The sequence below is a fragment of the Chelonia mydas genome, chromosome 6 (genome assembly GCF_015237465.2).
Source record: "Chelonia mydas isolate rCheMyd1 chromosome 6, rCheMyd1.pri.v2, whole genome shotgun sequence".
Classification (NCBI taxonomy): Eukaryota; Metazoa; Chordata; order Testudines; family Cheloniidae; genus Chelonia; species Chelonia mydas.
Window position 1 is genome coordinate 85,006,791 of NC_051246.2, and position 27,794 is coordinate 85,034,584.

Below are 27,794 nucleotides of genomic sequence, written 5' to 3' on the forward strand. Positions count from 1 at the left end.
GCTTTTTTGTGAGATTTTCTGGAAATTCTGTCATTAATCAAGCTAGAAATAGAAGTCAGAACAGGTTTTCTTGAAGTATTTTGGCACTTCCTTTCTAGGTGGAACCTGGAATTGCAAAGGCTCACAAGTAAAGATGAAAAATAATAGGAATTTGGAGAAATTCATCCCATTTTCTAACATCAAAAAGAAGGTTTGGTTCAAGTTTTGATACATGGGTGAGGGGTGGAATGACTGGTTTTGCCTCCTTACCTTTGATGTTCCAGGTTATGACATGAGAGAGTCAGATATCTACTCAGTCAGAACATTGTAGCCCAATCGTCCTATGTTAATACGGTCAGGCAGTTGTTTGTGCAGGCTTTGGGATCTTTTCTTGTTATAAGTTAATTTATACTAAGGGATGCTGGTTAACTAATATATTTGTGGCTGACAGGAATTTGCCTACAGGCCATTTTGATTATCATTTGAATTGCTAGTTATAAGGGAGAGGACTGTGACCCGGTGTGCTTAGGGCAGCCCTCACTGGAAATGTCAAGGTCAGGGCAGGCTACAAAAGGGAGGGCAAATACTCCGAAGACTGTTTATAGCCTTTTGCCATGGAGCTTGATTTCCTTTGTTCCGAGCAGAAGCTGCCTAGCACATGGTCTGGAAGCCAGAGAGTTCTGTCCATAGGCACGCCCCTGCATGCCTTGCTGAGTCATAAGGTGTATCCCTTGCCTTCTCTCAATGAGACAATTATATAGCTGATGTCACCTGATGGGCTGTCAAGCAGATTAGGCATTGCTAATGCCAGTCAGTCTGGGCGTGTCACCCAGATGCACAGCACAAGTTTGGAACTACAGACATACCATACATATAACTTATAGTACAAAGGTGATACAAATGCATAAATTAGATTATCAAATTTAGCAAATTATAATATTTTTGCAGATACCTTATATGGCATATCTGGCACAACTCATTGCAATTTTACATTATTGATATTCATAATATCCTGAACTGTCTCCCAGATTCCATGCAGCGTCACACACCCTCACGCAAAATTGATGCTGAAAGGGGTGTTCCTAGACACTACTGAATGCATCACATGCATTTTCCATTCTAGGTCCTATATTATTACATTTTCAGTTTCTATCCCAACTATTAATGTACAGCAGAAATAGTTTATCAAAATCATGTCTGACTAAATCAGGCTGTTTATATACAGCTGGCTTCATTTTCTGAAAGTCTTTCTCATCTGATGATACTCTAATATAGACCTTACTGCTTTCAAGAATGTAATAACCTTGGCATTTAGCCATGACAGTCATGTGGTAGTGTGCCTCAGTTTTCCTTTCTGTACAGCAGACTAGATTTGTAAAGGTTTCTCTGCTGTGCCAAGTTTCAAGCTTGCCTACAGGTATCAGCGGTAACATTTAATTACTATAAGGCTTTCTAGCATACAGTGTATTTTACAATGTGTATTCTTTTATCAAAGTCATACACATTGTACCTTTTTACCAGGGTTGACATCAATATCAAATTTGTTAGAAGGTTAAACCTTAATAGTAACACCAAATTTGTTACAAGTGAGCATTTATAAGTATCTTGGTCATATCATGCCTCTTGTTTTACTGAATCTCTTGGTTGGCCAGTTGTGTCTTCTGAGCTAACAGCTATGGGGCAAATCTTCCTCCTCCCTTGTCAGTCAGGTAAATTGTATCAACCCAGACACTAGCTTTCAAATTCTCATCTGCTACCAATTTCAAGGCTGGACACTCATTCTTCCCATCAGCGGGATTGGGTCCTTTCCCCCTTCAACTTTCTCCTAGAGCAGTGGTTCCCAAACTTGTTCCGCCGCTTGTGCAGGGAAAGCGGGCCGGGCCGGTTTGTTTATCTGCTGTGTCTGCAGGTTTGGCCGATCACGGCTCCCAGTGGCCACAGTTCGCTGCTCCAGGCCAAAGGGAGCCGCTGGAAGCGGCAGCCAGTACATACAAGTTAAAGAAGTATGGGCTGGATGAATGGACTATAAGGTGGATAGAAAGCTGGCTAGATTGTCGGGCTCAACGGGTAGTGATCAATGGCTCCATGTCTAGTTGGCAGCCGATATCAAGTGGAGTGCCCCAAGGGTCGGTCCTGGAGCCAGTTTTGTTCAATATCTTCATTAATGATCTGGAGGATGGTGTGGATTGCACCCTCAGCAAGTTTGCAGATGACTGGGAGGAGAGGTAGATACGCTGGAGGGTAGGGATAGGATACAGAGGGACCTAGACAAATTGGAGGATTGGGCCAAAAGAAATCTGATGAGGTTCAACAAGGACAAGTGCAGAGTCCTGCACTTAAGACAGAAGAATCCAATGCACCGCTACAGACTAGGGACCGAATGGCTCAGCATCAGTTCAGCAGAAAAGGACCTAGGGGTTACAGTGGATGAGAAGCTGGATATGAGTCAACAGTGTGCCGTTGTTGCCAAGAAGGCCAATGGCATTTTGGGATGTATAAGTAGGGGCATTGCCAGCAGATCGAGGGACGTGATCGTTCCCCTCTATTCGACACGGGTGAGGCCTCGTATGGAGTACTGTGTCCAGTTTTGGGCCCCACACTACAAGAAGGATGTGGAAAAATTGGAGAGAGTCCAGTGGAGGGCAACAAAAATGATTAGGGGACTGGAACACATGAGTTATGAGGAGAGGCTGAGGGATGGCTCTAGACTGTTCTCAGTGGTAACAGATGACAGAACAAGCAGTAATGGTCTCAAGTTGCAGTGGGGGAGATTTAGGTTGGATATTAAGAAAAACTTTTTCGCTAGGAGGGTGGTGAAACACTGGAATGCGTTACCTAGGGAGGTGGTGGAATCTCCTTCCTTAGAAGTTTTTAAGGTCAGGCTTGACAAAGCCCTGGCTGGGATGATTTAATTGGGGATCAGTCCTGCTTTGAGCAGGTGGTTGGACTAGATGACCTCCTGAGGTCCCTTCCAACCCTGATATTCTAGGCTTCTATCCCTCGGCCCCTGCTGCTTCCAGCAGCTCCCATTGGCCTGGAGCAGCGAACCATGGCCACTTGGAGCCGCCATCGGCCGAACCTGTGAACGCATCAGGTAAACAAACTGGCCCGGCCCGCCAGGGACTTTCCCCGCACAAGTGGCGGAACAAGTTTGGGAACCACTTTCCTAGAGGGTTGAAAACTGAACCTCCCTGCTTACAGGACTCCCTTTGCTGGCTAGGTGTGTCCACCAGCTGCAGCTCCTCTGTGCTATGAGCCTCTACATAGACACTCTCCTGCATGCTTGCTTTTGGATCTGCCATGACCAGCAGCTTAGAGACTGGACTTTGTTTTAAAGAGATACCAAACATATCCAAAGTGTCTAAGGGTGAGAGCTTGCCTGCTTGAGGGTTCAGTCATAAGACTGTTCTGCTCTGAAAAAACAGTAACCCAATCTTTCCTCAGAACCTGAGTCACAAACTGTTCACTTAGAGAATCAGCATGGAGACATTCATGATTCAACCACATAGTCTGCCCGACCAGCTGCCCAAGCACAGCCACTTGGCTACAGGACTGCTCAATTTCTCTAACAATTTTTTCTCCATCTGAGACCTTCTCTAGGCTATCTACAATGGATCTTTCTAAAGCAAGGTTAGGGGATCCATGTACCTCAGAAAGACTCTGGCAGTTAGGAACTGAAACAAGTCTCCCAAACAAACTGTTGCTTTCTCTATACAGTGATTCACCCTGAGTTAATGCAATCAAATCACTTTCACACCCATCAGTTACAAGAAACTGCTTGCAAAAACTACCCTGAAGAGTTTTCTCTTCAGGAATAGTTCTGAGCTACCCATCTTTTTTCTGCTCTACAGAAGGATTGCTCCATGGAGCCACAACAAACTCCTTCTGAGTTTCATTTACATCCAGAATCACCACTGGCACATCAAGAGGCTTTTCACATAACCCGCTTTCAGACAATTTGCTAAACTTAAAGGGTTAGAGGCACTCTCTTTCCCTCTGTAGCTTTCCTCACTGGCAATATGCAGGTTCCTTCTTGGGTTTCAGTTAAGTCCAGAACCACCTCTGGGACAACTGAAATATCCCTCAACCATCACAGGCTGAGAGGTACCCTCTGTCTGCTCCACAGACAAAGGACTGGAGGTCCATTCTCCTTCGTTAGGTACACTACTATTTGCAACAGACAAACAACTGGAAACAGTTTTTCCTTCAACGGTTAAACTGCTGTTTTCCACAAACAGGGTCTCATCATACTGAGCTACTTTAAACAAATCACTTCTACTTTGTTCAGGCTCACTTACACTAACGTCACTTGTCAGCAATCCATTACACACCAGAAATCTACCCTTTCCTTCCTCTTTCTCCGCGACTGGGTTATGACATTACCCTGATACACTGGTTATCAAGAAGCAAAAAAAGAAATCATGCAGCCCCCTTTATTGCGTTCCAGTTCTCTGGCTCCCAATCAGCACCTAGGTCCAGTACAGTGAGGAGTTATTTAAAAAACTCTGCTCACATATACAAAATGTTCTTCTGACTCCAAAGGGTCAGCCACATTACCAGGTCAGTGTAGGTCTGGATCTTACCCAAAATACCACTCTGCCAGCCAATCCTTTAGTGTCTTCTTATAAAGAAAAAAGAAAGGTAAGGAGAGAGATGTTAAATGGTAAGACCGTTCCATACATACAAAGGCTTCAAAGTCCATCAGGTTCCTAGCAGTATTGGTGAGTTTGCTGGTTTGAAAGTCCCTCTGGAACACATCCATAGCTTGGATGGGTCATTCAGTCCCTTGTTCAGAGCTTCATTTGTACAAAGGTTACTCCAGAGGTGAGAAGCAGGAATGAAGACAAAATGGAGAAGGTGCAACTGTCTTTTGCCATGCAGCTTGATTTCCTTTGTTCCAAACACAAGCTGCCCAGCACATGGCCTGGAAGCCATAGAGTTCTGTCCATAGGCATGCTCCTGCATGCCTTGCTGAGTCATAAGGTGTATCCCTTGCCTTCTCTCAATGAGTCATTTGTATAGTTGATGTCCCTGAATGGGTTGTCAAGCAGGCTAGGCATTGCTAATGCCAATCAGTCTGGGTGTGTCACCCAGATGCACAGCAAAAGTTTGGAGCTACAGACATACCATACATGTAATTTATAATACAAAGGTGATACAAACACATAAATTAGATTATCATACTTAGCAGATTATAACATTTTTGCATATACTTTACATGGCATACCTGGCACAACTCATTGTAATTTTACATTATTGATATTCATAGTATCCTCAAGTGTCCTCCAGATTCCATACAGCATCACAAGGACAAAGAAAGAAATGTATTGTAGTTAGGTATAATATATACCTGATCTATGTTCAGTGCTGCTTCAAGAAGTTCTTCCTTTAATGCGTCATCCTAGCACGAGCCTCATCAAAGTGATACCCTGCTGAGAGAGGATCCATGCAAAGCATTTGAAATCTGTGTATTTATCTTTGAAAGTTCAATAAAAAGTTTTATTTTTAAAACCCTCCTCCTTTCAGTCCCCCCCTCCCCTGAATTTTCCACTTGCTGCTGGAGCACACAGAGCATAAAAATGAATGAGCATACAGTATTCAAAATGCTGCATATCAGGAGACGAGAACTATTCAAACCTTTGATTTTCTTTTTCTGCAGACCATTAAAATGGCTATTTAGTTAGAAAATGTCCTGAATAATAAGTCTTTTAAAATTTAAAATGCATTGAATACATGGAGTGGGGAAAAAAGTACAAAATCCCCCGAGGATGTAATTCTTTGACTCCTGACCTAGATTCCACGGTCGTATAGCCAGGGTTGCTACAATTGGCTTTCCTCAGAAGAGTGTTATGTTAGAACTAGTGGTCTTACTTTCAATTTGATAGCATATGGCCAATCATGCTGGAGTTGAAGTTAATGGCAAAACTCCCACTGACTTCAGCTGGAAGACTGAATGTTGATTAGGGTTCACTGAATGATGACCAGTATCCATGACTCTAGTTAGCATCTTATACAATCGTACCTAAATATTAGGGATGATATTTGAAGTGAAATAAGAAACATCAGAAAAAAATTATTAATAATCAAATAAAATAAGTAAATAATTCTACTTCTTTTAATAGTTGTTTAAAATTGTTAAACTCAAGTACTCCTTACTCAATGCTAAATTCAGGCAGAACTGGAATACAGTTTCCTTTGAGCTAAGTTAGTTTCACTGTACCCTATTTGCACATTTTCAATGCTTTTTTACTCTGCTCTTCCAAAAAATTTCCAATTGGACAGAAATATAATGTAGAATCACTTTCTCAAGGAAATGTCTCTTTATTTCAAAACAAAAACCTTAACTCATTTCTCCCACACTCCCACTTTTTCAAATAGAATCACACTCATACCTCACTAAACTTCCCACTGTACAAGTGTCGGTTCTGCAATAATAACAGATAGTTGAGACAGGTAGATCAGAAATGTCCCAAGTCATCTTAGCCCTCCACTGAGATATGGAAGTCTAATTTTGGGCGCAATAGAACCTTTTTAAAAATTACTCCATTTTAACTGATCATTATCTATGAACTCATAGAGTAAAGAAACCATTACATACTTCTATCTACACTGGGATCTCCTTTTGTGAGGAATTCTTTTGCACATTTACCCTTTTGTTCTTCCTTGGACACAACAAAGTTCCTTTCATGAACCTCAGCAGGACTGCTTAAAACAGCTGAAACTTTTGACTAACTCTAGTTTACAGCATCTGAATTAGATGATTCTGTCTGGGGAAGCACAGGTAGGTGAAGAAGGATGCAGTCACTGTAGTTTTCAGTTGAAGATTAAAATAGCTTAATTTTAGAGCATTTAAACATGAGTTTACAAGGCCAAACCATATCGTGATTTTCTTTAATCCCCACCAGTCCCACGAAGAGGCTTGAGGTGCTGCCATTCTCAAAATCATAAGATAAAGGTACTTTATACCTGAGTTATGTAGAGTTAGAAAATTAATATAAAGAGTCAGCGCAAAGCTGTTATATCCTAAATGTTTTCTGGTTGTCACCCTAAAAACTAATATCATTAGTCATTACAAAAACACAGGTCACAGTGGCTTCCATTTTTGCAATCTGAAACTGTACAGAAAGATCTGTGAATGCCATGGCTGGGACATGGGCAATCTGACTGAGTGGTTAGAGCAGAGGTCGGGAGTCAGGGCAGTTAGATACAAGAAGATCAGAGTCTCAGGCAGGCCAGAGGGCAAACCGGTAGTCAGATGTCAGGAGGCAGGCAGGGTCAAGATCCCAGGAGACCAGTAGCAGACAGTTGGAGCAGGCATTGCTGGGAAGCAGTCCTAAGCAGAGTAAACCCAGCTGCAGGGACAGCTTCGTGTTTCTGTGCTGCATTTCTTTAGGAACTGTGAACCAGTCAGGGCTCCAAGTATGCCACCAGTTCGTTCCCAGGGCTGTGATCCTCAGTCAGAGTTCAGTTAGCAGGTCACTGGGTGACAGGTTGAAACTTACTAGATCCAAAGAGTCCTGTGCAGTACCGGGTTTACAATGATGCCGGGCCCACACTTAGAAGGGGCCCTGGCACCCAGACCGTGGCCCCATCCCGCAGCTCTGCCTGCATTCCGCCCCAAGGCCCTGCCCACCACTCGCTCCTCTCAACCCCTCCCCCACGCTTGCTGCTGTCCACCCCCTCCCCTCTGTGCAAGTAGCAGGCGGGGCCTTGGGGGAAAGAGGCCGAGTGGGGGTGGATGGAGCATGGGTGGAGCAGGGACAATGGAGCTACAGTCTGGGCACCGGGGCCCACCAAAGCCCTGTGGATCTTTGTTCAAGACCTGCAGGCTCTGATATCACTCCCTCCCCAAGGGGTGCCCTCAGGGCAACATGGAACCAGGCTTTTTGGGTGATATCTATGGAACACTTGCACAAGTATGGGGGCATGTATATTTTCCACGAGTTCCCAGATGCACTCCTCAAGGCTATATCCCTAAGAGTCAACAAGATACCATAGCCCACCACACTTATATTTAGAATCCAGGATTTTGTGAACCACATATTCCTCATGGCCCTGTACCAGTAGAGGAGGTGTCTGGGTCCTGTGAGGAAAAAGGTTTTCTGTGCAGGGTTTCAAAAGTGATACATGAAACACTGGGTGAATCTTCAGAGAGCAGGATAGTTGTAGTTCAAAGGTGACTGGATTAACCTGCTGCAGGGTCTTAAAAGGGCCAAGGAATTGAAAGTCCAGCCTGTGAATAGGTTTGTCTGTGTGGAGATACTTTGTGGAGAGCCATACCATTTGTCCCACTGAGTAGGTTGGGCCTTTCTGTTGATGCTGGCCTGCATGCCATTTATAGTCTGCTCTTAGATTTTCCAAGTGTCCTGTCATTTCTTCCTGGGCCCAATGAATCTACTCTTTCATGTCTGAGGTGGCTGGATTGGGAGAGGACACAAGTAATTGTGGGTAGAATTGGGGGTCGTACCCATTGTTGGTTTTAAAAAAAGGGGGGCTTTGACCTGTAGACACATTTTCTGTGTGGTTGTAGGAAAATTCTGCATAAGGCAGAAATGAAGACCAGATACTGCTCAATGAATGTCACAGATACTGCTCAAGAATTTGATTGGCTCTTTCCATTTGGCCATTAGACTAGGGATGGTAAGCGGAGAAAAGACATGTGGACTCCCAGCCGGCGAGAACAACTTGCAGATAAACCCTTGGGCCAGGTTCTCCTGGAGGTACTCTTGGTTCTGACATGGCATAAATTCATCCAAAGGATATTTTTGCTTCTGGCTGCAGCTCTATGAGGCAGTCATAGTTCTCGTGTGGAGGTAGAGTTTCCACATTCTTCTTTTCAAAAATATCAGTTGCTATTTGCTATTTTGAAGGAAGTTCAGATGCAGCTTCAGTAGAAGGTTCTGTCTGGATAGCTGCCACCATCTGAGCCTCTTGAGGTAAAGATGCGGTCCCCAACAGTGCTGTCTACAAAACTCTGGTGGGAAACAGACTTCCTGTGCTTGCCACCAAATGAGCGGATTGTCAGCTATGCCTGAGGGTTGCTGGATGAGATTTTGCAGGGATATGCCAGGTATGTGAAAATGGACTGGCACCTGCAAGTGGGGAGGCCTTGGGTGGGGCTCCAGATGTGTTCCAGTCAAGACTTAAATGTGGGGGAACTCTTTTCCCTGATTCCTTGTTGGTTGTATTGGGCATACAGAACTGGAGCGACCCGAATCACTGCAGCAGAAACAGAGATGGCATTGGCATCATCATTCCTTTTCTATGGGGGTGAGCCCTCTACTGCCCACATCCACCTAAACTGGCTCAGCAGGAGGCACGGGTGAAAGGGTCACAGTACCTGGATTGGGAAGTTGCAAGACCCCCATTTTTTCCTCTTTGTTCCTGTAACCATTTATCTAAATGGACAGCAATATCCATGAGGACATCCAGACTCATGGGCATCTCTCCCTAGCTAACTTGTCTTTAATATCTTCTTGCAGGCCCCACTGGAACCATTACATCTGTGCTGGCTTGTTCCAGTCTGTCTCGTATGTAAGGTGGCTGAATGGCGCGGCATAGGAGGCTACAGTTCCCTGCCCCTGTTGGTGCTTCCTTAGGGCAGCCTCCGCTTTTCAAGTTCAGTGCAGATAATCAAATAGTACCAACTTGCCTTGGAGGAAGACAGTTCTGGGCTGTCACGCTCCAAGAAGGGGAAGCCCCGTCTATGGCTTCCCAGGACAGCAGGTGGTTGACCAGGCTCAACTTTGTACGATCAGTAGTACTGAACTGAGGGCGCCTCATGAACAGGAGGTAGCACTGGTTTATAAAACCCCGGAATTTCTGGCAATTGCCATCAAACAGTTCTGGCAGCTGCCTCAGGGAACAGGGCTGCCTGAACCATGCCTGGAGTGTGGCATTTTTGGCATGCAACTCTGTGACTTGGTCCTGTAATAGCTGGTTCTCCAGGCTCAGCTGGATGAAATGGGCCTGCAGGGGTCGGTTGTCCCCTGAAGGCAGGTGGCCAATTTGAGTGTGTCTGGTGCTCCTGAAGGGTTAGCCAGGTCCATTCTGCTGGCTCTGGGACCACTTCTGTGGCCTATGTGGTCCATGCAAATTGTCATGACTGGGACATGGGTGGTCTGACCTAGCAGTTAGAGGTTGGGAGTCATACTGGGTCCGATACCAGGAGGCCACAGGGCAAACTGGGTGTCAGGAGGCAAGCAGGGTCAGGTTACCAGAAGATCAGCAGCATGATCAGTTATTGCTGGAGAAGCAGCCCGAAGCAAGTTAACCCAGTTCTGCCTGGATAGCCACCAGCTATGGACTGCTTCCTGTTCCTGTGCTGCATTTCAATAGGAGCTGTGAACCAATTAGGACCCCCAGGATTCCGCCAATCAGCTCCGAGGATTTCTCTGTAGGAGTTCAGGTCCTAATTCTGATGACAGTTGAGTGGCAGCTCCGAAGAGGCCTGTGGACCTTGATCCCTAACAGAAAATGATGATGATCTGTTCCCCTTTGCAGAGGTGCCAACTTTCTACTTATAGTTATTCTATTTGTAGTTATTCCACAGACTAGTTCAGCCTTGTCACCTATCCCCTGAGCATACTTTTAAAGTTCTTCAGATTAAATCTGATTGGGGGGGGGGGGGGAGTGAGGTCATGTCTGCCTATTGGTAGCCCCACACAGCAGTAGACCTAATCCATTGCTGCAGACTTCCCCATATAATAGCTGGAGAACCTTTGTGTGTGTCCTGCATGTCAAGGTACTTAGGACTTGAATCAGAACCCTCCTGGACAATCAACAACTCTACCTGCCTACACCAAAAGGAGCCTAGTTCTGGCCAAACCAGTAGCAGATGTACTAAACTTTTCTTAGATGCAAGTCATATTTTATACCTCCTACAGGTTTGTCACATTTTTCGGGTTTGTTCCATTTGCTCCCTCACAAATTTATTTCTTTCAATGTATTGAAGGCTTGAATGTATAGAGAATGCTGTTTGCTGCTCTCATCAACTGGAGTGCAGTGAGCAAGGAAAAGTTAGGCAGGGTTACAAAAATTAAAAAGGTATTTGTAGTGATTCAGGAAGTACTTGCATTTTTACAGAAGATAAAGTGTCGTGTGAAGGCATCTATACAATATTTTAAGACTATTTGAACTGGTCCTTGCTTTTGCATTTCAATGTGGTAGATAGATAATGTATGATGACTTTAAAGCCACATCATCATCAGTTCTCATTTTCCAAGTGGCCATACTACATGGGTAGTGCGAGACAATAAAATTGCTATCAGAGTCCAAGGATGAATGCAAGTCTTGAAATATACTTGTTTTGTGTATTTGGTACTTGCCTCTGTACTTGTAACATGGCTGTATGCAGAACATTCCAATGTTGCCTGTTTGAATGATTTTCAGACAAGCAGAATTCTAGGAAGATCGATGTTCTTGACCCAGACAGATTGTGACAAATTGCTGACACCATGACAAGGTGCTAAAAGCAGGCACACAATTTCCATGGTTCTCTTCTTGCCCTGTTCCAAAAACTTAAGTTCAGTGTATTTGTGCCATGCAGTGGTATTCAAAGCAATTTTTTGGAAAGCATGGAATATTTGTATTATCTCTTTCTTTTTCTATGCAGCTTGTAATATTTTGTGTACAAGTACCATTTTCAAATATTTAGAAAACTATAGCATTTAAATGAATGTGGGTATGTGTTAAGGTACCCAACGTAAAATTACTTAACACATTTCATTGTTAATTCCTGGGCATGTGTTGTGTCCTGAAACCTTCAATGAGAGAAATGTCTGAACATTTTTGGGCCTGGCTGAATATGGGGCATTCTAAAGATTCAAACATTCCATCTTGTTGAAATTCAAATGATCATCTTTGCCATCTTTTCAGCTTTGAAACAATGAGTTTTCAAGTAATAAATATAAACCTATTTAAATAGCAGAATGCCACATTAGACATCAATAAACTGCTCAAATGTATTACATTAAAAAAAAAAAACACCACAGTTTCAGATCAACATGAATTTTGTTCTTATGGCAGGACCTTTGTGTTTGGCTTCATAATGCTGTATATTTTAAAGCTCTGTGCACCAGCAAGTTTGCATAAGATAAAAGGAATGATCTGTTCTTGCCATTCTGCCAGCACAACTAACCTTCTAACATATCTGACAATTTCTACTGAAGTAATTCTTCCAAAATCAAGGCAGTTTGTAAAGAGTGATACATTTTTCTCCAGGGAAAACACACATTTGTCAGATAAATAGCCTTGCCAGCTTCTATGAAAGTGTTTGAGAATCCTAGCAATAATCAAAATTCTTAATTCAATGGTCAAAATTCATAGTGTGTATACTGGAAGGGTCAGACTTTGCAATGATGTAAAGGGTGGTCTCAGAATTACATGTTGGCTGTAAGTTTGTCAAACAAGTGCAAGTGTGATAAAGTAGCATAATGTGCAGATGTAGCTTTCATTGTGCAAAAAAGTGTAATTTACACACAAATGAAGGTGTAGCACAGACATAGTGGGCGGAGGTGTCATTTTTTGGCCCAGTCTTCCTCCCAGAGAAGTTATTGTCAAAGTTCTCAGTGTTTTCAATGGAAGACCCATATTCTTACAACCTCCTGGTAGTTGCTTTCCTGCCACACCTACAGTTGCACACCTCAAACTGTAAATTGCGCTAATTTTCCATGGCCCTTACATGCCACATTGGTACAAGTTACAGTACTTTACCAATTACCATCATTTGCTGACTAACTTGCGCCTGATGTTTAATTTGCATCTCAATTTACGTTACAGCAGAATTTGGCCCAGAGACTTCCATGGGAGTTACACCTGCTTACTCAAGCTCTGGACTTTGTGCTGTGTGGTTATTTCCTCTGGCTACGATTACTGTGTGCACTAAACGAAAAACATATCATCGAATGAGTAATCTTTTCTCAGTTTTAGAATTTTTCAAGGACTTTACCAAACATAATCCACAATAGAAGAAAAAGATATTATCTTCAGTATAATACAATAGAGTATGCACATGCTCACTTGAGACCGGAAGAGATGGTAAACAGTTTTTCTTAAGGATTCAAAATATATCTTTGAGGAACAGTCCCATACAAATAGCTATTAAGTATGTACAAACACCATTTGTATAGTGAAGAAACACTTTATTTGTATTATACTCTAGAAGCATATGACTCTGCAGTATAGGTAGTGAGTTTAACCCCTAATTTTCAAGTAATTTTTAAAAAATCTGTTATTTCTTTGGCAGATATGCATTTTTTCTAAATGGAATTTGATGTGTAGGTTGGAATCTCTGTCATCTAAGGAATTTAAAATATTTGTATAAGTTAAGATCAGATTGTTAGTTTCTTAAATCATGAATTTGTTTTGCATGTAAGCTAAGCTAAATGAAGAATATCTGATTTCTCTCGCTGAGGTTTCACTGTGAGATCAAAGAACATAAAACCACAGTTCAGTTGCTTCTGTCACTGTTGTTAACTCTAGAACATTTAATCTTTCACTAGATATCACATACATCTTAACAACCCCATGTATATCTGTAGGCACAAGAATGCTACAGTGAAAAAATGTTTGTTTAAAACTTCTTAACAAACCCTAGAGTCTAATAAACCTGAAGGTTTGTTTGTGCACAATATCTTTGTTTGCAGCAGTGTTTGCATTGCAAGCTATTTTAGTTAGCATGAAGGGCTGTGGCCTAGCTGATAGATGGTAACAGCTGTGAATTACAAGGTCAGCTGTCTGCAAGACTGAGTGAAATGGACAGCTGGCAGTCTAATGGATACAACCCTTGTGCCCTGAGAAATTCCATAGAAAATGATTCTACGGTACAGTTTGTGAATTGAAAACAAAACCCTTACCTTAACACTCACTTATGAATACATCAGTTACTTTTAATTGGTTAAAAAAGTCCTTTTAAAAATTGTGCATTGAGAAATCAGAGTTATAAAGCTCTTGACATGAAATTGTGTTTGTGTTTGGTTCTGTGTTTTCATTTGGAGGTTGTGTATCATTGCAATCTATATGGAAATGTGGAAATTGTGGGGGAGAAGTCAGCAGACAAATCAAAAGTATTGTTATAAAAGAATATACATTTTATCTAATCTACCTATCAATTTTTGGTGTGCCATTCACCGTGGCGATTAGATACTCTCTCCTGGTATTTCTCTCTTCCCAAAGAACATTAGTAATAACATATATAACACCACTCTGTATCCGTCTCACTCTCAGTATTTTGAACTAGATTGTGCCCTAATATAATGTGGCTACATAAGTGGGTAGGAAGAGTAAGAACGCTTGTGAGGCCACATTAGATGCACTAAAACTTGGCTTTGGGCAGAGAGCAAGAGAAGGGGCTCTGTGCCTTACACCTCCCCATACACAAGAAGGGGTGAGGCCATGGCTCTGTCCCCAACATGCCAGCCAGTGGAGCTGTCTGGATGCGAAGAAGTATGTGTTTGAGGAGCATATTGTGCTGTGTACAGGGTTGTAGCACATTACTCCCCCCAATATGCACCACCACCACATACACACAACAACATGGGAGCACTACCATTATTGTGGCTCAGAAAGGTGTCCTCTCACCCATAATAGTTCTATACAAATGAGTTGTTTGAGGCATGGAGAAATTGTAATGGTTTAAATATCTGGAGTCCTGTTGTTTGCCGTGACTTCTAAAACATTCCTTTTTTATAGCAGTTTACTTGCAATAGTCAGAATTTCCTCTTAACCTTCATGTCTCCCCGGCAGCATTTGTAAATTGTATCTGAAAATTTAGTAAGCGAGTTCCTATTCTTGTGGATCCATACAGTATCTTCACTGTGCAAAAGTGCCACTAGAACTTGAATAATCTTTGTAAATCCTCATTTTATCTCCTGTTGTCTCAGCAGGGCAAGACAACAGACCTTGATTGTCTCCTGAAAATGAATGACCTGTTCACATTCTTAATGTATAATTTATTGGTGACATTTCAGTGTCTTCTTGAAGCTGCATAAAGCACTACAGAAGGTGCTAAACCTTTTGATTCATTGTGCTAAATACAATTCTTGAGTTTCCTCAAATTACTGCTGCATCCAAATATTGACTGTTGTAAAGAAATTGTTGCCACTACTTGGATAATTTTGGAATTGCTACTATACTCTCTACATTCTAGACACTACTAAGTATTTCATTATAGTAAAATGTCCCTGTTCCTTTGTCATATTTACATGGTAATGAGCAATCAGATCGGTGATGCTCCAGAATCTCTCACTGTCCTTGAAATAGGTGTTTGTTGATACACGGGGGGCGGGGAGGAAGTAGACTGAGTTAAGTTATCTTGTTCGTACATGTATCATTTGGCTGTGGCTGTGCTCTGGATAGCCTGTAGCTTAGTTTTAAAGAGAGTTTGATTTTTTGACTGCTCTCAAAGAAAATTTAAGTCTTCCACGTGGAAGCAAAACAGTAAGAAAGGGGAGCAATTTCTCCCTTCCTCTGGCCAGGTCAGGGCAAAGCAGGCAGGAGGGAGAGTAGCTCCACGGGGAAGGGTGGGGGAGGTTATGGCTAGCAAGGCAGCATGCAGTTTCATTCACTCCCCGGGAAGGGACACAAGGACAGGGAGTGGTCCTCCCTCTTTCCTTCCCCTGCCACTAAGGGCAGGGAATGGCTTAGGGCAGTTTTGCTCAGCTCGGCTCCCTGTGGAGGCAGGACTGTAAGCAGTGAAGGGGGCAGATCAAGAGCGAAAGGAGTCATGTTTCAGATTTCCCTGCTAAGGGCAAGGGAAGGGGGTGGGGGCTCCTTGTGGAAGCAGAACAAAAAGGGAGAGGGGGAGTTACCTGGTTAGTCAGCTCTAAGAAACATATTGGCATGGGGTATAGGTAGGAGGAGAAGGGACACAGCAAATCCCCCCCCCCACCCCGTGCTGCGCACACAATTGAGCTGTGATGATTGGATTAGGGACTGGTTTCAGGTTTTTGCTTGGGGCGCACCCAGGGAGTTCGCACTTCTCCGTTTTTCTGTCAGGCTCAGTCCTAGCACTGGGAAATGGGGGGATGGATTCAAAGGCTGCCCAGGGCATATGTAGTAGGGTTGTGGGAGTTAGTGGTCAGGGGTAGTAGGGCTGGTGCTAGGCCAGGGGCGGATGGGCCCCGGGTTTTTTTTCTGTTTCATTACCAATGGCAGCCCTCCCCACCCCCTCAGGTTCATGGCTTGGGGGGACTCCAAGGGAACCAAACTTCTACTTCAGTCAGCAGGAATTTTCATGCAAGTGGTTAAGACTGCTGTTTCTAAGGTAGTCTTCACAGCATTCAGGGTTTCCAAAGTGTTCAGATTCACCCAGAGCATTGGTGTTCATTCCTCCCAACTGATTACAAGCTGCGTGGGCAACACTGATGCAACGGTGTGTCGGAGCAGCAACAACTGCAGGTGGCATTGTGTGCAGGCTTTGGAAAGGTGTATACATCCGTCAGTGCAGGCATGTTTATGGATTACGTTTTGGGGCATATGCAGCATGTTCATGCTACAGAGGTACAGAAAGGGTCCCAGGGGAAACCAGCATAGGGATTAAATCAAGTGCCACCCACAGGTTGGCAAGGGCACCATTTCCAGTTCAGCTGGAGATGTTAAGGTTCCTCATTTGGCAGTGCCTTAATAAAGCAGATGGGGGCACATTTCTGTGGGTTTAGAATTCTGTTGATGGGGACCATAAATAATACACAGTCAAACAAAACCCCTACGAGTCATGGGTGTGGATGGGGTATGTAAAATGCGGTCAAGCAAAACACACTAAAAATCAGGCTACATGGTTTAAAAAACAAAACAACCACAACATGGGAATCAGTTGAAGGCGGGGTAGCAGGGCCCTTCACACAATGGTCTGCACATAACTTGCTGGTTTATCTCCTGAAGCATGGACCTCAAATAGGCTCCAGGATAATATCCATTACTTTATTACTTTCCCTGGGTTTATACTGGTATAGCAGATGCCTGGCCTCACTTTTACATGTCAGGTTTCAGAAGCTGGCATCAGGAGCCAGCCAAGAACCTGGGTGAAATTCACTAGCTACATGGAACTTGGGGGTAGGATGGTTAGCGATGTAGCATGGCAGAGCTATGGGACAAGTCTTAACAAATTCATGCAATTACAGGAGCAGAAAGGCTGGTCACCAAATAGCCCATTACAGAGCAGCAGGTGCTGCGGAACTCGGGGTTGCGGGCAACCTGTCAACTGGCGTCCACCAATCTTGGAATCGCCTCCCAGCTGTTACATATGTCAGTGGGGCTAAATGGTTATCCATATCCACACAGCATTCTTAATTCAAAGGTTGCTGGCAGGGTGATTGTATTCCAATGGTCCCATGCAGCAGTCATGTGGGCACATCACAGTTAACATTCTCAGAAATGTAAGTGGCCTTGCTCAGAGCAGCATTCTTAAAGCAGTTTTGGTACTTTTGGAATTAGCAGGCTAATGCCTGGGTTATGTAGGGGCACTGACAAAGGTAGTGGTGGTGGTGGTGTGGGGGAGGGGGAGGGATTGGAACTGGGTGATGTACACCACAAGGGGCAAGCAGGGTGTCAGAGTTCCCTCCCCACTCTGAACTCTAGGGTACAGATATGGGGACCCGCATGAAAGACCCCCTAAGCTTATTTCTACCAGCTTAGGGTAAAACTTCCCCAGGGCACAAACTCTTTGCCTTGGAGGGTACGCTGCCACCACCAAGTGATTTACAAAGAATCAGGGGAAGGACCACTTGAAGTTCCTATTCCCCCAAAATATCCCCCTAAGCCCTTACACCCCTTTTCCTGGGGGAGCTTGAGAAGAATATCTTAACCAACTGGTTACAAAGTGATCACAGACCCAAACCCCTGGATCTTAGTACAATAGAGAAATCAATCAGGCTCTTAAAAGAAACAGAACTTTATTAGAAGGAAAAAAGGTAAAAGAAGCACCTCTATAAAATTAGAAGGGAAGCTAATCTCACAGGGCAATCAGATTTAAAACACAGAGGATTTTCCACTGGGCAAAAACTTTAAAGTTACAAAAAGAAAACCAGGAATACACTTTCCTCTCAGCACAGAGAAAATCACAAGCCAAAACAAAAGTAAACTAACACATTTCCTTGCTAGTACTTACTAATTCTAATGGAGTTGGATTGCTTGCTTTCTTGATCTCTCTCTGGCAAGCACACAGGACAGACAGACTAAAGCCTCCCCTCCCCCCACCCCAAGATCTGAAAGTATCTTGTCCCCTTATTGGTCCTTTTGATCAGGTGCCAGCCAGGTTACCTGAGCTTCTTAACCCTTTACAGGTAAAAGGATATTGTGCCTCTGGCCAGGGGGGATTTTATAGTACTGTATACAGGAAGGTTGTTACCCTTCCCTTTATATTTATGACACAGGGATATTAAATCTGTAATGGTCAACGAAACTGGGCAGCATTTGTTATCTTCCGGAAAGGCTGGGAGCTTGGTTCTGCCCTATGGAATTTGGTTCTCAGTCATTTTCAGGGGCCACAAGAGCAGTGGTGCAGCGCTGTACAGGAGCACAGGCAATTCTGACAATTGGGCATTGGCATTTGGAAGCATACAATATGGTGTGCAACCTCAGGTGGTCAGTTGCTATTAATGTTTTGTGATTCCATTCCAGATGATGTCAGACCAACCATGGAGGCAGTGTTGTGGATCGGTGGGCACAGGATTGTTTTTCTTAGTCACATAAGCAGACGTCCTAGTGGCCTTAAGGGTTGGCAACTGGGGTCCAGTGGTGGGGCAAGGCTATGTTGGCGTAGAAGGAGAAGCATGTTGTTAGACCAGCTCATGCCACTACTGTGTGCCCAGGGTGCGTCAGCAGTCACTGACATGATGTGGCACACTTTGGAGAACGCTATTTGGGAATGTGTGTAAAGGAGTTCAATTACTGTCCAGAACAAGAAGGGACTTGATGCAGATCCATGTTGTCAGATTTTTTACTGTTCCTGGACTGCTTTTTATATTTTCTTCTTTTGCTATACAGTAGGTGTAAGAGTTGCTTTAATTTCATTCTGCTTCATAATAGCACACAGGAATTTTAGTTGAAAGGATGCATCCAAGTTACATTTATGTTACATGCTCTGAGTATCACTTCTCTGCTGTTTTACGAATTCCTAACTATATTATAAAATTCACATTATATGTATGTACATATTGAGATACAGATTTTTGTAATGGGGTTGGCACCTGCCTCTCACAAGCGCCCCCTTTTGGTTGGGTGTGAGCCTGCTGTTTCTTAGTTCTTGGAACAGGATGGCACCCACCTCTGGAGCTCTCCGTCCTCCCTGGTTCGATGGTTTCTTCGGCAAGTCCTCAGTGACTCAGCCCTCTGGCCAAGTCACATACGCTGTAGGTGGAGAACAAACAAACCTCTTCCAGGGTATACAGTCTTTACCTTCCACTAAGGCTTCCTTTCTGGAGACACTGCTCTCTATAACAGTCCAACAGGGCCCATCACAGTACCCTCACTTGGTCTGGCTAGGTTCTGGGCTCAGTCCTTGCTCGGTCCCTGCAAACAGACAGGAGCTCCTTCTTAGCTCCACTGGTCTTCAGCAGCCCTCCCTGGGCTCAGCGCTGCCCACACTGAGTCGTCCATGGTCCTGCTGCTCTTCTAGCCAGCCAGAAACCCAGTTCTCTCTCTTCCAGCTCCAGGCAGCAACTGACTGCTCTGTCTCTGCTACTTCTTTTTGTATGGCCCTCGTGGCCTCTGATTGGCTGCTTTCCCTGCAGCCGTTCTAGGATGTCTGGAGGACTTCTCCTCTGCTCTTTTCTGGGGTGGGGTGAGGCAGGGCCACGAGGCCTCCAGCAGGGGGCCTCCGGACCTAGTCTACCCCATCACAGATTTACATAGATCTAGGCAAATGATTGTGCAAATACACATGCTTAACTTTATGCACATGAGTAGTCCAACTGAAGTCAAGCTACACACATATTTACAATTCTAATGTATGAAGTCCTGCAATCATTTAAATTGTCTAATAGTAAAATAGAAGAAAACATCAACTAACCAGTTATTCAGGGACATGTATGGGAATTCATATAAATAAATGCACTGAGTATTCTTTAATATCCTTTTAAAACTCTGAATAAAGTGTAATCATGCTTTCCAATTGGGCATTCCAATAGTAATTTGGTAATGTAAATTAATAGTATTTTGGTGTAGCCTCAAGTAGCTATTTAGATGGTATCACTTAGGCTATTTTATTCCTCTTAATATGGTGCATAGCATTAATGGATGGACTCTAAGGCCTTATCTACATTCACTGGTTTTACTTAAATTTGTATTTTAAACCAAGTAAGATACACTGCAGGTGCAAATTCCTGTATGGATGCTCTTATTTCAGTTTAAAAGTGCCTTTGGTTTAGTTTAACCTATTTTTTACTGGATTAAATTAAGGGCTTGTCTATATCACAAAATTGCATGGATTTAACCTAAAGTTTGCATTTAAATAAGTTCAGATAAACTGATGCAAACTCCCGTGTGGACACTCTTATTTCAGTTTAGCTTAAATTGATTGGGAACCAATGAGCCATATGTAAATGAAACCAGAATGAGCCGTATGTAAACCAAATCTACGTTGCTTTAAAAAATATCTATTTAAATCTGTGCAACTTTCTCTTGTAGACAGGCCTAAATCAAATTAAACCACTCTTAAATGCTAATAAGGGCTGATCACACTGAGAAACTTGCACTGCTTAATTTAAGGTATAATTTGAAACCAGTTTAGTTAAATAGTGTAAAGACTGTGTGGACACTCATTTTGGTTAAAAGTAGCTTACTTAGGTTTAGCATAAATCAGTTCCTAATTGACTTGAACTTATCCAAACAAGCATGATATATAATGGAATAAAAGTATCTCTACAAGATTTTGCATAAGTTTAACCAGGGTGCTGGAACAATTTGTAAAGTGGGGGTGCTGAGAGCCATTAGACCAAACTGTAAACTCTGTATATAATGGAAACCACTTCAAGCCGGAGGGTGTGGCAGCACCCCGAGTTCCAGCACATATGAGTTTAACTACATCAATTTAAACCACACCTTAAATTGAAACCAATATGCCTTATCTGCATGAAAAAGTTCAGAGTATGTACCTGCAAACTTGCACCAATTTAATTAAATTGGTTTGAAAACATACCTTGAGTTAAACTGATGCAAATGTATATGTAGACGAGACCGAAAACAGAAGTTTTGGATTAGCCTATTAATTCACTGGGAGTCTTGGTTTTGGACCAGCCCTTAAGTTTTTAGTGATTTTTGGCATCACAGTGGTACAGTAGCAGGGCATTTATTTTGCCAAAGTGGAAATATTCAACCCAGTTTTCAGAGATTCCGAACACTTGCAACTCCCAGTATAGTCGATCAATCTATTTGTTTTGTACTGTCGTGAATATGGTTGCCAGTTGATAGAACAAGATGGCTGAGCACAAAGTAGAACAGATATTATCCCCACCCCAAGATACCATGCTCCTTGAAACTCCAGGAGACCTTATGCTAATCTCTGGCCTTTCTGTGGGTATTTCCCATAAGAGGTTTTATTTAGGCCTGAGCCAGCTATTGCAATAACATAGTTCAAGTTGCTGTTGACAGTATTCTAACCTTAATTGTTTCTCAAGGGCTAATACTAGGTTGACCAGATGTCCCGATTTTACAAGGACAGTCCCGATTTTTGCTCTTTTTTTTTTTTTTATAGGCTCATATTACCCCCCCCATCACCGTCCCAATTTTTCACACTTGCTGTCTGGTCCCCCTAGCTAATACTGAGCTATTGATTACTACTTAAAGCAATTTTTAAGATAGTTCAAGGGAATTTGGTCTCATTTATTAATGTTAAGTTACTAAAAATTATGTTTTAAATAGTGCCCACATTATTTCCCTGTGCACCTAACACCATCATAAAGTTAGCTTTACTTTAAATTATAAACATCAGATCTAAACTGATACAGAAGATTTTACATACTGTTAGTGCAGAAAGGCTCTGCTTTGCAACTTACATCATTATGCTACTATTAAACAAAAATATTAATGAAGACCAAAATAAATACCAGGTCTCAAGACAACGGTTTTGATTAGTTGCAAGTCTGACATGCTGCAAAAATTGGGATGTTTCTTAATCTAATTTGCTTAGAACACACAGTTGAATGAAAGACAGACTGGAATGGATTTTAAGCAGCAGACTGTAACTTAATTAACACTGGGTAAGGGCGGTATATACCCACCATCTCACATACCAGGCGTTTAACTGAGTCCAGTGCAGGTTTACAGGACTCCCACTATAGAACCAATAATTTGGGGTACACCCTTCTGCCTGCCCCCCAAGACTCCAGCTCACTTCTGAGTCCTCTAACCTTCCACTCATGCACATGGGTGGGTGGGTGTGAGGGATCCTTAGTCTATGAAGATATCAGGTCTCCCCTTACAGGCACAAGATCCACAAACTAAAATCCCAGGTCTCATTTACCTCTGGGAGCTGGTTCTTTTAGCCCTTATCTGCATAAGATACTGGCCTTTGGAGGCCTCAGCAATCACCTCCACCCACACAACCTGGTATCTGTTTCCTGCCCAGTCCAATCCTTAAGGTCCCTTAGCCAAGTGTCAGCCTCCGCATCTAGCAAGTACACTCCATCCCTAAAAAGCTACAGTAAATTGTACCGGATATCACTGTGTGTGATCACCAAGCTGCCTGCAACTGAAAACACTGGCAGTCTCTTGGCTCACATTCTTTTGGCCCTGTCCATGTGGGCTGGTTTGACAGCTCCCTACCACACTCACCTTGCAAGCATTTCAGACCAAACCAATCCTGTGTTTGATTATGATTGTGTAATTTTACCTACATCCTTCTGAATCCTAACTCTCAAGTTTGGATTTATCTTGACAGGATTTAAAGGCATGGTGTTAGACACTAACTAACCTGTTCTAAAAGTCCAGACACGGCAATGCATACTCATAACTCAGGTTAGCCAAGGAGTTCAACATTGCTTATGTTAAGAGTACTCACTGATTTGTCTACATTAGCCTTTTTGCTTGCCACATTCTGACAATGCACCTTTAAATCCTAGTCCAGATAAACTCTAAATGGGTCTTTCACAATGAATGTGCCATTAATCTGTAGTTTAGAGTCAATGAAATCCATTGTGCTGTATAATTTACTGGAAGTTGTTCCAGTAAGCAAAAGGATAAATCTTTAATTGGACATCATAGGATGTCTTCTACCCACATTAATATCCCTGACCAGCTTGCTTATGACTTAACCCTTTCTCTGCTGCACAAAACAGTGTGTATATATCTAGATTCTTACTGATTTAAAATGGCAACTCTGTTTATACCTATTTTGTTGGGAATGGCACAAATCAAATTCTTTACATTCTGATTTTTTAAAAAAATATCAAGAATAGAGATCAATTGGGTTGATCTTACCACTTTCATTGCAATTGCTATGGTTTAGGATGACATCTTTATGGTGCTGTTTTTCTATCTATGATTCATATGATCTTGTTGTGCCATCCTTGCTTATTGTATGCTATCTCTGTACTCAGTGAACACTCCTGCCAAATAGGACAGCTGCTTGTTCAGTTGTTGTAGCATTGCTATAAATAAAAAATAAATAGAGAACCCTGTATGTATTAATTACATTATTCTCCCTATCTAAAATCACATTTTCTGCATTAGCCAAAAAGTAGAGATGATCCTTATAGGGCCTATGCCTGTAGCTAAAGATATATTTTTCCTTTCTCTTACAGGATATCTGTGAAGATATATCTGATCACGTTGAACAAATTCATGCTCTGTTAGAAACTGAGTTTTCCCTGAAGCTTCTGTCTTACTCCGTCAATGTGATAGTCGATATACATACAGTGCAGCTACTCTGGCACCAGCTACGTGTTTCTGTTCTGGTTCTGAGGGAACGCATCCTACAGGGACTACAGGATGCCAATGGAAACTACACCAGGCAGACTGATATTCTGCAAGCGTTTTCTGAGGAGACAAAAGAGGTATGAGAACTAAATGCAGTCATTTACTTTTGGAACATTAATCCCTAGTCATATTAGAGAATTTAAACTCATCTACCCAGCTACTAGTTTAAAAATTGCTAGGGTGGTTTGCACTTGCAGTTCAAACGATTGCCAGTGCAGCCAAATATATTTCAGGCTAATTGAATAGGTGTTCTCACCTTAAATTTCTTCAGCTGACATCCATTGTGGTTGAACCAGATTAAAATAAGTGTAGGATCATAGGACCAACTTTTCAAAAAATATCCTTTAAAATAGCAGGCAATATTTCCTACGACCCTAACATTTTCCCCACAGATACACTCAGATTGGTGCAGAGGTGCTTTTGACCCCAAACACCTGATCTAGTCACTGTGTAATTTAGAAGTTCGTATCCAAATCAAAACTTTGTGAGCTCAGGCTCAACTCTAGATCTGTGTGTGAAAAGTTCATTTGCATGTGTAAATCAAAACGTGGAATTTGTCTTTGTAGTCACAAACCTTAGGTATGGAAAACTTTTACCCACAGTTTCACAGGCCAGGTTCAAGTTTCTTTTTGAAAGTGTAGCCTACAAACTGCCATTTGTGTTAGCAACATCCCTGCAGACCAACTCCAGTCTCACTTTCCTCTAATGCATGCAAAGTTTGTACCAATTTAATAGGCTTATTAATATAGATGCATTTAACTGGATTGCCTTTTGCTCAGTAAGTATGGTTACTAAATTGATTTAAAGAGACCTTGTCAGCTCAAATGTTTTTGAAATAGAAATAAGGCGCACAGTTTTAATAGTGAGGGTAATTAACCATGTGAACAACTTAGCAAGAGATGTGATGGATTCGCCATCACTTGAAGCCCTAAAATGAGGATTAGATGTTTTTCTAAAAGATATACTCTAGCTCCAAAAGAAAAAAAAGTTGTTATGGGCTTTATGCAATGAAATTCTATGGCCTGTGTTATGCAGGAGGTCAAACTAATTGATCATAGTGGTCCCTTTTGGACTTATATGTATTTTGGACTTATAATGTATTAAATGGATTAATTTCAAATAACACAAGTTTCTGATAGAGTATGAACATATTTCTTAAAAATTGTAAAAGTTTCTCTACTCTCTGGCTGATGTATATTAAAAGTCTTTGCAACAGAGGAGGGGGGTCCTGAGATCAAAAACATCAAACATGTCCAGGGCCACCTTCTCTCCCCCCCCGACCTCTGGCCCTTCCTGCCTGAACACATACCTGCTGCTACTTCAGATTCAGTTTCAGTTTTGAACACTTTCTTGCAAGTACTAAAGAAAGGCGTGCCCATGAGCACCCCCAGAGGAGTGAATGGGAGTGAAGCCATGATGCTAAGGCTTGAGTGTGGTAAGGGTTTCTGTAACTACGATCTCAAGGCCTAAGGAAGGATTTAATTCAGGCACTAAGAAGCAGGAAGTGCCCCAACTGGATCTGATTACATCTGCTATAGAAACTGCCCCCTCATAAAGAAAGGGCCTGGCTGAGGGGAAGATTTTTCCCCTTAGAGAAGAGGCTGCAACCCGAGTAGCCAGAAGGGGCCTTTGGGATGCTTAGGACTCTTCCCACCTACCCAGGGAGAGATGATTCAGAACTGTAAATAGATCCACCAAGGGTTTGGTTGCAACAAACCAGCTCTGTGATCTTACTACATAAATTTGGGCTTCACGAAAGCCACTTATTGTGTTTGCCTAGACTGAGCTTGGGGGGGGGGGCCTGAATGAGACTTTTAAAGGGGCAGTGGCCTCTACCTGGGCAGTGGCCATCCTAGTCAGTACTTCCATAATGAGACAGGAGTGCAACTAACCATCAACAAAACAGTGACCTTACTATACCTAAAGTGCTATCAAATCCGTAAGACAAGTAAATAAATAAGAGAATAGAGAAGAATACATTATTTCTGTGATTTCTGTCAGTATGATAAGGATAAGAGATGTCAAGAGTAACAAGAAGGGTTTCTTCAGGTATGTTGGCAACAAGAAGAAAGCCAAGGAAAGTGTGGGCCCCTTACTGAATGAGGGAGGCAACCTAGTGACAGAGGATGTGGAAAAAGCTAATGTACTCAATGCTTTTTTTTGCCTCTGTTTTCACTAACAAGGTCAGCTCCCAGACTGCTGCGCTGGGCATCACAAAATGGGGAAGAGATGGCCAGCCCTCTGTGGAGATAGAGGTGGTTAGGGACTATTTAGAAAAGCTGGACGTGCACAAGTCCATGGGGCCGGACGAGTTGCATCCGAGAGTGCTGAAGGAATTGGCGGCTGTGATTGCAGAGCCCTTGGCCATTATCTTTGAAAACTCGTGGCGAACGGGGAAGTCCCGGATGACTGGAAAAAGGCTAATGTAGTGCCAATCTTTAAAAAAGGGAAGAAGGAGGATCCTGGGAACTACAGGCCAGTCAGCCTCACCTCAGTCCCTGGAAAAATCATGGAGCAGGTCCTCAAAGAATCAATCCTGAAGCACTTACATGAGAGGAAAGTGATCAGGAACAGTCAGCATGGATTCACCAAGGGAAGGTCATGCCTGACTAATCTAATCGCCTTTTATGATGAGATTACTGGTTCTGTGGATGAAGGGAAAGCAGTGGATGTATCGTTTCTTGACTTTAGCAAAGCTTTTGACACGGTCTCCCACAGTATTCTTGTCAGCAAGTTAAGGAAGTATGGGCTGGATGAATGCACTATAAGGTGGGTAGAAAGCTGGCTAGATTGTCAGGCTCAACGGGTAGTGATCAATGGCTCCATGTCTAGTTGGCAGCCGGTGTCAAGTGGAGTGCCCCAGGGGTCGGTCCTGGGCCGGTTTTGTTCAATATCTTCATAAATGATCTGGAGGATGGTGTGGATTGCACTCTCAGCAAATTTGCGGATGATACTAAACTGGGAGGAGTGGTAGATACGCTGGAGGGGAGGGATAGGATACAGAAGGACCTAGACAAATTGGAGGTTTGGGCCAAAAGAAATCTGATGAGGTTCAATAAGGGTAAGTGCAGGGTCCTACACTTAGGATGGAAGAATCCAATGCACCGCTACAGACTAGGGACCGAATGGCTAGGCAGCAGTTCTGCGGAAAAGGACCTAGGGGTGACAGTGGACGAGAAGCTGGATATGAGTCAGCAGTGTGCCCTTGTTGCCAAGAAGGCCAATGGCATTTTGGGATGTATAAGTAGGGGCATAGCGAGCAGATCGAGGGACGTGATCGTTCCCCTCTATTCGACACTGGTGAGGCCTCATCTGGAGTACTGTGTCCAGTTTTGGGCCCCACACTACAAGAAGGATGTGGATAAATTGGAGAGAGTCCAGCGAAGGGCAACAAAAATGATTAGGGGTCTAGAGCACATGACTTATGAGGAGAGGCTGAGGGAGCTGAGATTGTTTAGTCTGCAGAAGAGAAGAATGAGGGGGGATTTGATAGCTGCTTTCAACTACCTGAAAGGGGGTTCCAAAGAGGATGGCTCTAGACTGTTCTCAATGGTAGCAGATGACAGAACGAGGAGTAATGATCTCAAGTTGCAATGGGGGAGGTTTAGATTGGATATTAGGAAAAACTTTTTCACTAAGAGGGTGGTGAAACACTGGAATGCATTACCTAGGGAGGTGGTAGAATCTCCTTCCTTAGAGGTTTTTAAGGTCAGGCTTGACAAAGCCCTGGCTGGGATGATTTAACTGGGAATTGGTCCTGCTTCGAGCAGGGGGTTGGACTAGATGACCTTCTGGGGTCCCTTCCAGCCCTGATATTCTATGATTCTGTGATTGCATGTAACAATAGTCGGTACTAATTTTACAGAGTGGAATGGGATTTCCAGATTAATGGTATCCCATTA

At 43.0% G+C, this 27,794-nt stretch overlaps 1 protein-coding gene across 1 annotated transcript in view; it reads left to right on the top strand.

The window, feature by feature from the left end:
* Nucleotides 1-27,794, top strand: part of AKAP6 (A-kinase anchoring protein 6) — a 413,166-nt gene that overhangs the window by 131,524 nt on the left and 253,848 nt on the right. Inside the window, exon 4 of the mRNA XM_037900577.2 lies at nt 23,718-23,969. Within this exon, the coding sequence (XP_037756505.1) occupies nt 23,718-23,969 (252 nt within the window). The remainder of the gene's footprint in view (nt 1-23,717; nt 23,970-27,794) is intronic.